Below are 10,739 nucleotides of genomic sequence, written 5' to 3'. Positions count from 1 at the left end.
ATCAACTGCTTTGACAAAGAATGACTGAACTGTGTTTTTCAGCTGGTTAAAGCTACCCTTGGTGACCATCCATCCATTGTCTGGATCTATTTCAAGCAGATCAGCTACTGAAACGGAGGCTTCACTGTACAGAGAATAGGTAATTCTGGAATTGGCTCCATCATCTGGATCTACTGCTTGCACTTGGGTCACCAAGTAACCTTTCCCAACATCTGCTTTGACACTTGCTCTATATTCAACTGTCATAAATTGAGGAGCGTTGTCGTTCTCATCCACTACTATCACTCTCACAGTGCAAAACGTAGTCCTGCCACCTCCATCGAGGGCTCTCAAAAATATACCGATATCACTTTCCAGCGGGTTCTCTCGGTCTAACCTCTCAGTTGTCAGAATCTGCCCATTGCTATCAATCAAAAATCGGTCCTTGGCAAAGTCATTTATTATGGAGTAGCTTATCTGGCCGTATACACCTGAATCGCCATCTGTTGCCTTCACATGGATTACCTTAGTTCCAGGAGCAACGTTTTCTCGAACTTCTGCAACATAAACGCTCTGTGAAAACACAGGGCTGTAGAGGTTGGCCCCAAGAATCTGTATGTGCACCTGAGCTGTGCTGGTGAACAGCCCGTCTGACACAGAGACATTTAAGCTGTACATGGGCTCCATTCTCTGTTTGCGATGGTTGGAAAGGGTGATAACGCCACTCTTGCTGTCCATAACAAAACTGGTCCGATCATTTCCTGATAGGATGCTGTACTCCAGCCTGTCAAAATCAGAGCTGTCGGCATCAGAGGCTTGGACACAAGTCACAAAATGACCCCGAGGTGCCAGTTCACTCACATATGATTCATATATTAACTGGTTAAAAACTGGAGGATTGTCATTCATATCTGTTATTGAGATACTAACAAGAACCTCACTGCTTAGTGGTGGGAACCCATTATCGGTTGCTCTGACTTTCAAGCTGCACTGCTGTATGAGTTCATGATCCAGCATCCGGGCTGTCAGAATTAGGCCACTGGTACTGTCTATATGGAAATAGTCCGTGCTGTTAAAGGTGTCCTGGACTATCTGATACTGCACAATCTTGTTATTGTCAGAGTCAGCATCAATAGCAACAACCTGCAGTACTGGAGTCCCAATCAAAGATGCTTCAGACAAAGTAGCATTGTAAGCCGACTGATCAAAAACTGGAGGATTATCGTTAACATCATTAATGATCAAGTCCACAGTGACCTCAGCTCGAGCGCCAGTGAGGGCATCACTGGCTCGCACCATAAGCTTGAAAAGAGAATTTATTTCATAGTCCAGCGGGCTGATGACGCTCAGAACTCCAGTATCAAAGTCGATATTAAACTGGTTGTAGGGATCTCCATCGACAATGATATAAATGATACCCTGGCCTTCTGGACTGGTTGCATTTATGCTTAAAATTGGCGTGTGCATTTCTACATCTTCATTCACGGAGGCTGTATAGAAGGGCTTGTCAAATACAGGCATCGCTTTGTTAACAATAGTAATGGGGAGCTCTACCGAAGCAGACAACGATGGGTTACCGCCATCTTTTGCAAGAATGACAACCAAATACTCTATATTAGACAAATCAGAATTGAAGGCTTCTTTTAAAGTGACGCTACCAGATCCTCTATCAATTTCAAAATGTCCGTAGTCCTCCTTCAGAAGATATGACACCTCACCATTTTCACCCTTATCTTTATCAATAGCCGTCACTCGATATATCAGGGTACCAGGCTCAGCATCGACTTGCACAGCAGCATAGTATGGAAGCCCTACGAACACGGGGGCATTGTCATTTATGTCCTCAATGTAAACCCTCACCACCACTCGAGCCACACGAAGGTGATCTAGTTCACGGCTTGCTTCCACCACCAACTCATACAGCTCTTGTTCCTCTCGGTCGAAGGGGATGCCAGTTGTCTGAATGACTCCTGAGGTGGATTTGATTTTAAATTTATTGCCTGGGTTTAATATACTGTATTTCAAAGGCTCATTGAGGCGGTTACCAACAGCATTCACCACAGCGATCTTTGTGATATTGGTGCTGTTCTCTGAGATAGAAGTGGAATAAAAATTTTGTGTGAAATGGAGCCCACTATCCATGGCTTCTTTTACCATTATTGTCACCATAGCAGTACTATAAAATTTCCCATCAGATACTCTTACTATTAGCATATAATGGTCTTTGGAGAGGCTATTGTTTTTAATGGTGAGTACCCCTGTGTTTGAATCAATTAAAAAATGGTCCATATTGCCTTCAATTAGACTATATGTTAGTTCAGGAGGGATCTCTGAATCTGGGTCTGTAGCCTTGACTTTGAGAACCTCAACACCAACATACGTGGGCAGCAGCAAGACTGTCTCAAATACGGCCTGGCTGAAGACTGGTGGGTTGTCATTGACATCAGTTACCTCAATGGTCACTTCAACTGGGCTCTCTGCTGTAAGCTGGGGATTCCCACTGTCTCTAACATGCACGTGGAAGTGGAAGAGGGCTATTGTTTCATGATCTAAATTTGCAATTGTTCTTATTGCACCTGTGCTGGAATCTACTGTGAAATACTTTTTTGCAGTAGATTCAACAATCTGGTAGACAAGCAAAGCATTCTGGTTGCTGTCAGCATCAGTGGCACGTATCACGAGGGGACTGTTATTCGCACTCCGGACTATGCTATTTACAGGTGCAGCTTCGCTTATGCTGCCCGAGTACTGAGAGAAGAGAAAAACTGGTGGGTTATCATTTTCATCAACAATCTGAATGTTCACAGTGGCATTTGATGCCATGCCTGCCATATTTGTTGCCTGTATGATGAGCTGATAGAAGGAAGCACGTTCATAATCAAGGGCCTTTTGACTGGTGATCACTCCAGAATATGGGTTTATAGTGAAGACTCCATCCACATTCCCATCTTTAACCTCATAAACTAATGTGGACTGACTGATTGCAGAAAGAGAGATGACAGAAGTACCAATATCCACATTTTCATTAACCTCCGCTTGGTATTCTTTGAGAGTGAACTTAGGGTGGGAGTTATCTGCCATCGTCACAGATATCCGCACAATTGCTGTTGCAGACAGTGGTGGAGAACCTTGATCAGTCACTTTGACTGACAAAACAAACTGTCCCATTGTGGTTAAGTCTGGCTCCTTCAGTAATGTAATGATCCCTAAAACTGGTTCAATCTTGAATGTGTTTCCCGTATTTCCTAAAACACAAATATTGGATCCAAATTAGAAATTAAATACAACATACTTAATGATAACTTATATCAGGAGCAATTAGCTGCAATTTGTTAAAGGCAGTTACTGAAAAAAAACAATCAACATAAAAGAATTCTAAAGGCCCTTCCAGCCTTCCTTTCTGAAAATCAGGAATCTCAGTAGATGGTATAGGTGTTCAAACCTTCAGAAACTCAGGTGCTACTATCTATATCTTGATTCTGAGTATCAACGTCTGAGCAAGAGCTGCATGTACATTACTGAAGTAGGAAAAAGCATCCCTAAATTATTGGAATTAGTCAAATACATGTACACCTAAGGCAAAGAAACTAGATCAGAGGCTAACAAGCCAATTACGTGACAAATGGATAACAACTCAGACTCTTAATTGAAGGGGATATTAAGCAACTGTAGAGAAGACTGTAGTAGTTCAAGACCGAAAGAACTGAATATGAGAAGATTAAAGTGGCATTTAGAAAAATAAAACAGAACAAATAGCATAGAAGAGATTCAAGTGTCTTGTGGCACAAAGGTTTATCATATGATCTCTGTGGAGGATGAATCTAGATGAATGAGATTTAGCAGAAAATGTCATGAAATGTCTGTTATAACATGAAAGCAGGGATATCACTGACTGCATAAAGGTGAAAACAGTGAGTTTGGAACATGTCATGGAGGCTCACAAAATCAAATTATGCAGGTGATAAATTCAAAAATAAACTTTTTTTTAACCAAAATTTTTTAAGAGAACACTAACTATAAATGAGGTGTCAACACTCTGACAACATCAAGGACCTTCTTTGGGGTCTTTTTTTCTTTTTAGTCTTTTTGCCAACCTCTTCTTTAGCAAGACAGATTCAAACCTTTTGATATGTATCCTTACCCTGTAATTAGTGATCACCTCTATTAGGCAATCCGTATTTTGCTGGTTCCTTGAGTGCCTGCTTAAAGTATAGCATGCTGCGTGTGTATATGGCATGTATAGGCATACAGACTCTTTTTCTGAATTTGATTCTAAATACAAACAGCATGTACTGAGTTACAGAGATTCCAATCATTATAACATGTTCCTGCTATTGTAATTTACAGTTTAAAATCTAGAACTGCTTCCAATCTACAGTCAAGCATCCATCCATGACCTGGAGAGACATATGTCTCAGGTAACTGGTGATAAACAAGAGATTTTCTTTTAATGGTGAATGTTACAGGTGCTGTGCACAGAGCAGTAAATGTGAAAATTGTAGCTGGAATACCAAATGCATAGAATCCTACATGAAGTGAGTTAATGTGAACTATTTTTAAGATGTGATTCGCTATCTGTTGTAAATTCTGGGGCTTGGAGGCTAATTTAAGCTGCATACTACTGTATGTAGTTCAGTACTGGTAGTGGCTTTCTATTTATACTCATCCTTTCAGATCAGTAAAGTTTACTCTACTAGCTAAAACAAAAATTGTGCTATTCACTGAGGAGCTGAGATTCTGCCAGAGCTACAAATTCTCATCAAGATCACAGCATCTGTCACATTTGCAGATACTACAAATGCTGCTGCAGTTATTTTGTCAGTGCTTGCTAATACAAATAATTTTTAGCCACTGACTGCCTCATGTAAGGCCAGAGTTGTTTCTTCTCCTTTAGGAATTTCGTATGAAATTACACAAAAGCTACTTTCTTTACCAATTGCTCTCTTCACATGTAAGGTGATGTAAGTAATTCCCCTGAATGAAAGGGCTGTGTACAATCTAAATGCTACAGTTAAAATCAGTATCCTCAACTGCAGATTTTATGGATCATAGAAACTACAGCAGCAGAAGACTGAATTTTGATGCATCTGGGATTGGAACATCTACGGATAATGAAACTGGGGGAGTGCGTGGCTTACAGTAAATGGAAGTTTGAAGTCTGACACTGCAGGGAGAGCTCATGATGAAACAGAAACAGGCTGTAATGGAAGACAGAGCCTCTAGAAAAGAGAAGAACATGCAGACTAAAAAGGACCATCTAAAAGCTAAAGCATCCTTTCTAATCATCATATTTTTCTGTCTGCATTATGTATGATTCTATTACCAGTGTATGGGAGCCATACTCCTAGCACGTCAGGTTGCTCTTTACATTGTGGTGGCACCTATAGGTGATTGGGTTGAAGCCCATAATAGTAATAAGGTGTCAAGGAAAAGCTGGGAACAGTCTTGAAAAACATTGCCCCAGAAATCCTATCTGGTCTGCTCAGTTTGTTCTGTAAGGCACAGCATTGTCCTGCCTGGACATGTGTAAAATTTCCCCTGATCTAAGTTAAAGGCCACTGAAGAATACTGAGAAATAACTGGTAAGACCAAATGCAGTGCCTAAAGGAAATATTTGTTTTGTAGTACTAAGATCTTTGTAGGATCGCAAGGGTCTAAGTTCAACACTTTTAACTGCAAAAGACTTCACCTCCTGGTTTGCTTAAGGGACTCTACTTCCACAAAGCATACAAGTAATGACAGAAAAAAGTTCCTTGGGTCTTCTTCAGGTTATATCAGCTTAATTTAAGGTGTGAGATTGAACTATATGAAGTTAAATCAGTATGAGATGGTGTAGATGTTCTTATTTCGTTACTTATTTTTTGTCATTTAGCCTGTTCCTAATTGACGAGTCTTCCTAAAAGACAAGTCTTTATAAAAATATAGGGATAAATAATGAGCCTGTAGGATCAGAGCCTAATGCTGGGAAAGGCTTGTGATCTGATTAATATGGGGACAATCTGCAGTGTATGAGACTTCTTTTTAGGGCAATATAGGTTTCAAGTTTTGCTATTATCACAATGGAAAGATTCATATTACTAAAAAAAAAAGTAGAAATGAAACATTAAAAAATCCAAAGGTTACAAATTTCTACTTCCTTCTCTCTTTTTCCAGGCACCCCTCTTGTATATATGTTAATAGTTTATCTCAGAGATAATTCTTCACTTCAGATCCATATGAGCCAGAGGAAGTTACATTCACTTGCATGTGTGGCAAAGATAATGCAAATTTCTCATGACCGTGCTGTTGCAAGTGGCAGAAGAATGCTTTTGCTGGTACAGATTATGTGGTGGATGTAAATATCCAGAGTTTAACAGCAAAAGCAATTTTAATCTGGTATCACCATGCCCTCCCTTAGTTTCAGGAGACCTTGTGCCATTAGGATGCTACGCTCTGCTGACAGAAGTTTTTACCATAGCCCTAGTGTTAGTCTCTACGCTCCTCTGATCCGAATATTGGCAAAGATGCCAGGACATACTAGCTGTTGTGGCATTTGTTTATGAAGGATCCACTGTGTACTAGACTGAAGCCAGCAACCTGAAAACAAGTCACTGGCTGTAGCTTTCAAAAACTATCTTCTGTGATGGTTTTGAACCAATGACTTAGAGGTAAAAAGCTCTGTAGCCATCTAGTGAACGTGAATGAGATTCTGTTCTGACAGGTTTTGGGTATAGTAGCTTCAAAATAAAAACCAACCAACAGGAAGGTGTCTCCTTCACCCAGCTCTACAGGAGAAGGTAGGCCAAAGAAGTTGACTTGTGTGTCAAGACAGACCACCATCACAGCACTGCTCTGTGTATGGCATGAATCATGATGTTACGTTTTCAGCCTCTGTCCTAACCTGCTTCAATAGTGTAGATAAGCTCTGCGTTTTCTCCTTTGTCTTTGTCCAAAGCTGTGACCTGCAAGACTGCTGATCCAACTGCTGCTGATTCAAACACTGAGGCTTCGTACAACGGGCTGGTAAAGTATGGACTATGGTCATTGGAGTCTTCCACATTTATGATGACTCTGGCCAGGTTTCTTCTATAAGGGAATTCTTGATCTCGGACCTATAGAACAAGTGCATAATACACATCTTGATATCCACCCAGTAAAACTTTATAAATATGACTCATCTGAGTACTAATAATACTTTCAGTTCTATTTAATACAAAGTAATAAAAAAATCCATTTGTCCCAAAGAACAGTCTAAAATACATTCACACACGAGCTGTGTTAAAGAAACAGGAAGAGCTTAGGGATTTTTGTTTTTTCACTTGTGAAAAAATGCATGGCAACTAACCATCATGACATGAATTTTAAAGTGGCAATCACATGACATCTTAAAATTGGTTTTAGGTTTGCAAGAAATATTTTTTTTAATACATGCTAAATGTTCATGCATTTGTGCTGCCATTCCCTGCTTTATAGCATAGAGGCAAATATACCTTGCCCATTGCTCCTTCTTTCAAAGAATTACAAACAATTTTACTCACTATGATCAGTTGTGTGTTAGTCTAGTGCTTGCAGCTGCCAATGAACTTTTTCATCATTATATATGTACATACCTTTTTGAAGATGAAGATACCGATAGTAAACAGAGTAAGAATTACCTTAAGAAGTCCTGAGCACTCCCAACAGAGGTATCATTTATCACACCTCTCTCAACCCCCCCCAGAATATCTCAGCACTGTGACACTAATAATCCCACCAACACGATCCCCAAAAGTTTCGTTCTTCTCAAATAGAGCAAAAAACCTATTCTATCAGGTGGAGATCAAAACCAAGCACCAGGAAATGACCTCTGTTAGCCACGTCTTTCTGTGATTCAGTTTATATTTATTTCTTAGCCTGCTCGCCAAAGGACTTGCAGCTTGTTACTCTGCGAGCTGAGACCCCGCTCAGCTCCTGCTTGCTGGATCTCACACCAGCTCTCTGATTTCTAGGGACCCCACCCAAAGATGGCCCCATACCTAACACATCATAAGCTGTTCCTTCAAAGATCTCTTCTGCAGGAGTCTTAAGTGGTTAAAGAAAATAGCAGACTACGATTTTTTTTTTATTAACCTCCAGTCCATAATATACATTCTTCACTTGAAAACAGACAGACTTATGTTCTGTAATTTAGGCACACTGAGCAAAAAATGGTAATTAACTTTTTTCTCCATACCCAAACATTTGGAAATGTAGATGAAAGCTGTTTTGTATATCAACAGTTTATGTACTGAAATAAGTCCGTAAAAGTAAACTATAAAAGAGGCTTGTATTCAGAACGGCTATAGCATTCTCTATGGCAAGAAAGCAGTTATCTCCCTGTGAATAACTTCTCAAATCACTTGCAGCCTCACTTCAGAAACTCTGAAAATTACCTTGAGTGAAAGGACCAGATGCCAAGAGATTAAATAATTTCCTGCTTGCTCTCCCTTGAGATAGCAAATCATATCATATTCCATACAATGAATTCACAATAAGTTTCCCAAAAAGCCCAAATAAAAAATGTAAAATAAATACACAGCAGGGCAGGCAAAATGAAATGAATGACTACTTACTGCACTAAGAGTCCTTTGCTCATGCAAAGACTAAGGCACGTATGCACCTGAAGCAGCAGTGATTGTGTCCTGAGCCAAGTGAATATTGCATTCTTACCATGACATTAAGGATGTGCTTATCTTGAGCTTCGTGGTCTAATCTCTCAGCAGTATAGAGCACCCCAGTGCTGGGATCAATTCTGAATTTTCTCACGCTGACTATATCGATGCTGCTGTGAATAGTGTAGCTCAGCTTATGCTTTTCATCTCTGTCTATAGCTTCAATTTGCAGAATTTCAGTATCAGGGAGGATGTCCTCTGAAATGGTGACATCGTAACTTGGGTGAGAGAATTCTGGGCCATTATCATTGTTATCCAACACTTTGATAAGAACCTACAGTTAATAAAAGAAAAACATTTGAAGTTATTGAAGTCTAGTCAGATTACTGAATATGCACCTAGAGAAATATAATTTACTTTAGATGGCTGATGATGTTATGCTGCTGTATGGTGGGACTGAGAAACATTAAATTCTTACTGTTCAGAACAAAAGAAATAGTAAGGATATGACTTTGGAGGCAAAATGTTCCTAATTATAAGACCTACTCAGAGCCTGACAAAGAAGCCCATATTTTCAGTATCTATAGATTAGAAAATATTCCTGCAATGGTCATAGGAAAGGTTTTGTTGTCCTTTGTAACTGCTCTGGTTACAAGAGACTTCTAGAGCTATTATGGGATTTCCTTTCCCCATCACTATTAATGAGGCTATAAAAGAATCCCTTTCATGTTACTTAAATCTGCTTTTTATACAATCAAGATTTGGCTAAATCCTGTGTTGTTTTCTGCCCGATACATTGCGTTGGGACGTACTAGCAATGTCGAGTCATGACAGCAGTGGAGACTTCAAGTTGCTGTTACACCTTAGGCTGTTAGGAACAGTGACACTTGATGAGGCGAGAACAGGAGACATGACCTCACGACCAAGCAAGCCCACCCCGTACAGTTCAATACATACCACCACAGACAGGTAATCTCAGGACACTGGTGACAGGAAAAGATTATTTCATCCTTGTTCTTCCTTTGCCAGTGATGGTTGTCTATTGCCAACTAATTCACTTTCCCCTCGAACACCTATTTGCCTCCCTTCTGTTGCAGTTTATGAACCATAGGACTTCCACTAAAAATGTGAATGAACGCTGTGCCATTTGCTTCAAGTCTGTCTTTAAAACTTTGGTATTGATCCCTAAAGAAACTTGGAGAGGGCAAAGGCAGCCAGGATGCTGCTGTTGCTGCCTATTACACCCAGTTCAATATATCACAAGCTGACCCTGGTAACTACTAAGAATCACTATTTTCCAAACTTTGCCTTTCAAAAGTTACGTGACTATGCAATGTTATGCGTATGTGGCTCCGATGATTGGTTTTGCGCTTTTCACTATTGGAGGAGTCACTCCCTGGAGAAAATTTGGTTTCCAGACTTTGTATGCTATAGATTACTTTGGGCAGCGTAGCAGCAAAACCCTTGACGAACTATGTAATACTGGAAGACAAAATGCAAAGAATTGCCTCTTTTTCAGTACTGTTTTAGTACTTACCTAATTTTACAGTGAGTGAAATGGAACAATCTTTTTATTCAAAGGCTTTGAAGTAAGAAATAGTCCAATGAACGACATGGGAAAGGCCATGCACAGGACTTTTTCCTAAGACTAGGAGACTTGACCCATCCCTCATGATATTTTCTTTGTTGTTCTGAAAAGTACTTGGCTCTTTTTTAAGCAAATATTTTATTACTTTGCTTGATCAAGCCCTGTTCACCCATACTTTCTTAACAGAAGAAAAATACAGTTATACTTTTACTGCAATATTGGACAAACAGATGTTGGCCTCAGACAGAAATGAAACTTTAGATTTCCATGATATGTGGAAGGTTTTGCAAAACACATTACCAAAAGGAACATGAGCAATTGTAAGCTGCAGTCGTAATGAACTAGCCTGGGAACTGTTTAAAAGACAGCGGAAATAAAATGCTCTGTAAGTTAAATGGCATAGAACTTCAACTGCGCATTCCATACAATTTAATTTTCACCAGATTATGGTACGCCGGAGTGAAGCAGGGTGAAGCCTATATTAAGTTATGCTTCAGTCTTGGACAGATAGCAATAAAATTGGGGGGAAATATACATTGCTGAGCCTATAATAATGATGAAGA

General features: G+C 39.8%; 1 protein-coding gene across 1 annotated transcript in view; it reads right to left on the bottom strand.

Moving 5' to 3' along the window:
* Positions 1 to 10,739, bottom strand: part of FAT3 (FAT atypical cadherin 3) — a 365,482-nt gene that overhangs the window by 73,300 nt on the left and 281,443 nt on the right. Inside the window, exons 8-10 of the mRNA XM_009334867.1 lie at positions 8,647 to 8,922; positions 6,860 to 7,070; positions 6 to 3,224 (exon numbers count right to left, since the gene is read on the bottom strand). Coding sequence (XP_009333142.1) covers positions 6 to 3,224; positions 6,860 to 7,070; positions 8,647 to 8,922 — 3,706 coding nt within the window. The remainder of the gene's footprint in view (positions 1 to 5; positions 3,225 to 6,859; positions 7,071 to 8,646; positions 8,923 to 10,739) is intronic.

Source organism: Pygoscelis adeliae, unplaced genomic scaffold, assembly GCF_000699105.1.
Source record: "Pygoscelis adeliae isolate BGI_AS28 unplaced genomic scaffold, ASM69910v1 Scaffold141, whole genome shotgun sequence".
Classification (NCBI taxonomy): Eukaryota; Metazoa; Chordata; class Aves; order Sphenisciformes; family Spheniscidae; genus Pygoscelis; species Pygoscelis adeliae.
This window is presented reverse-complemented; position numbering and strand designations above follow the sequence as displayed.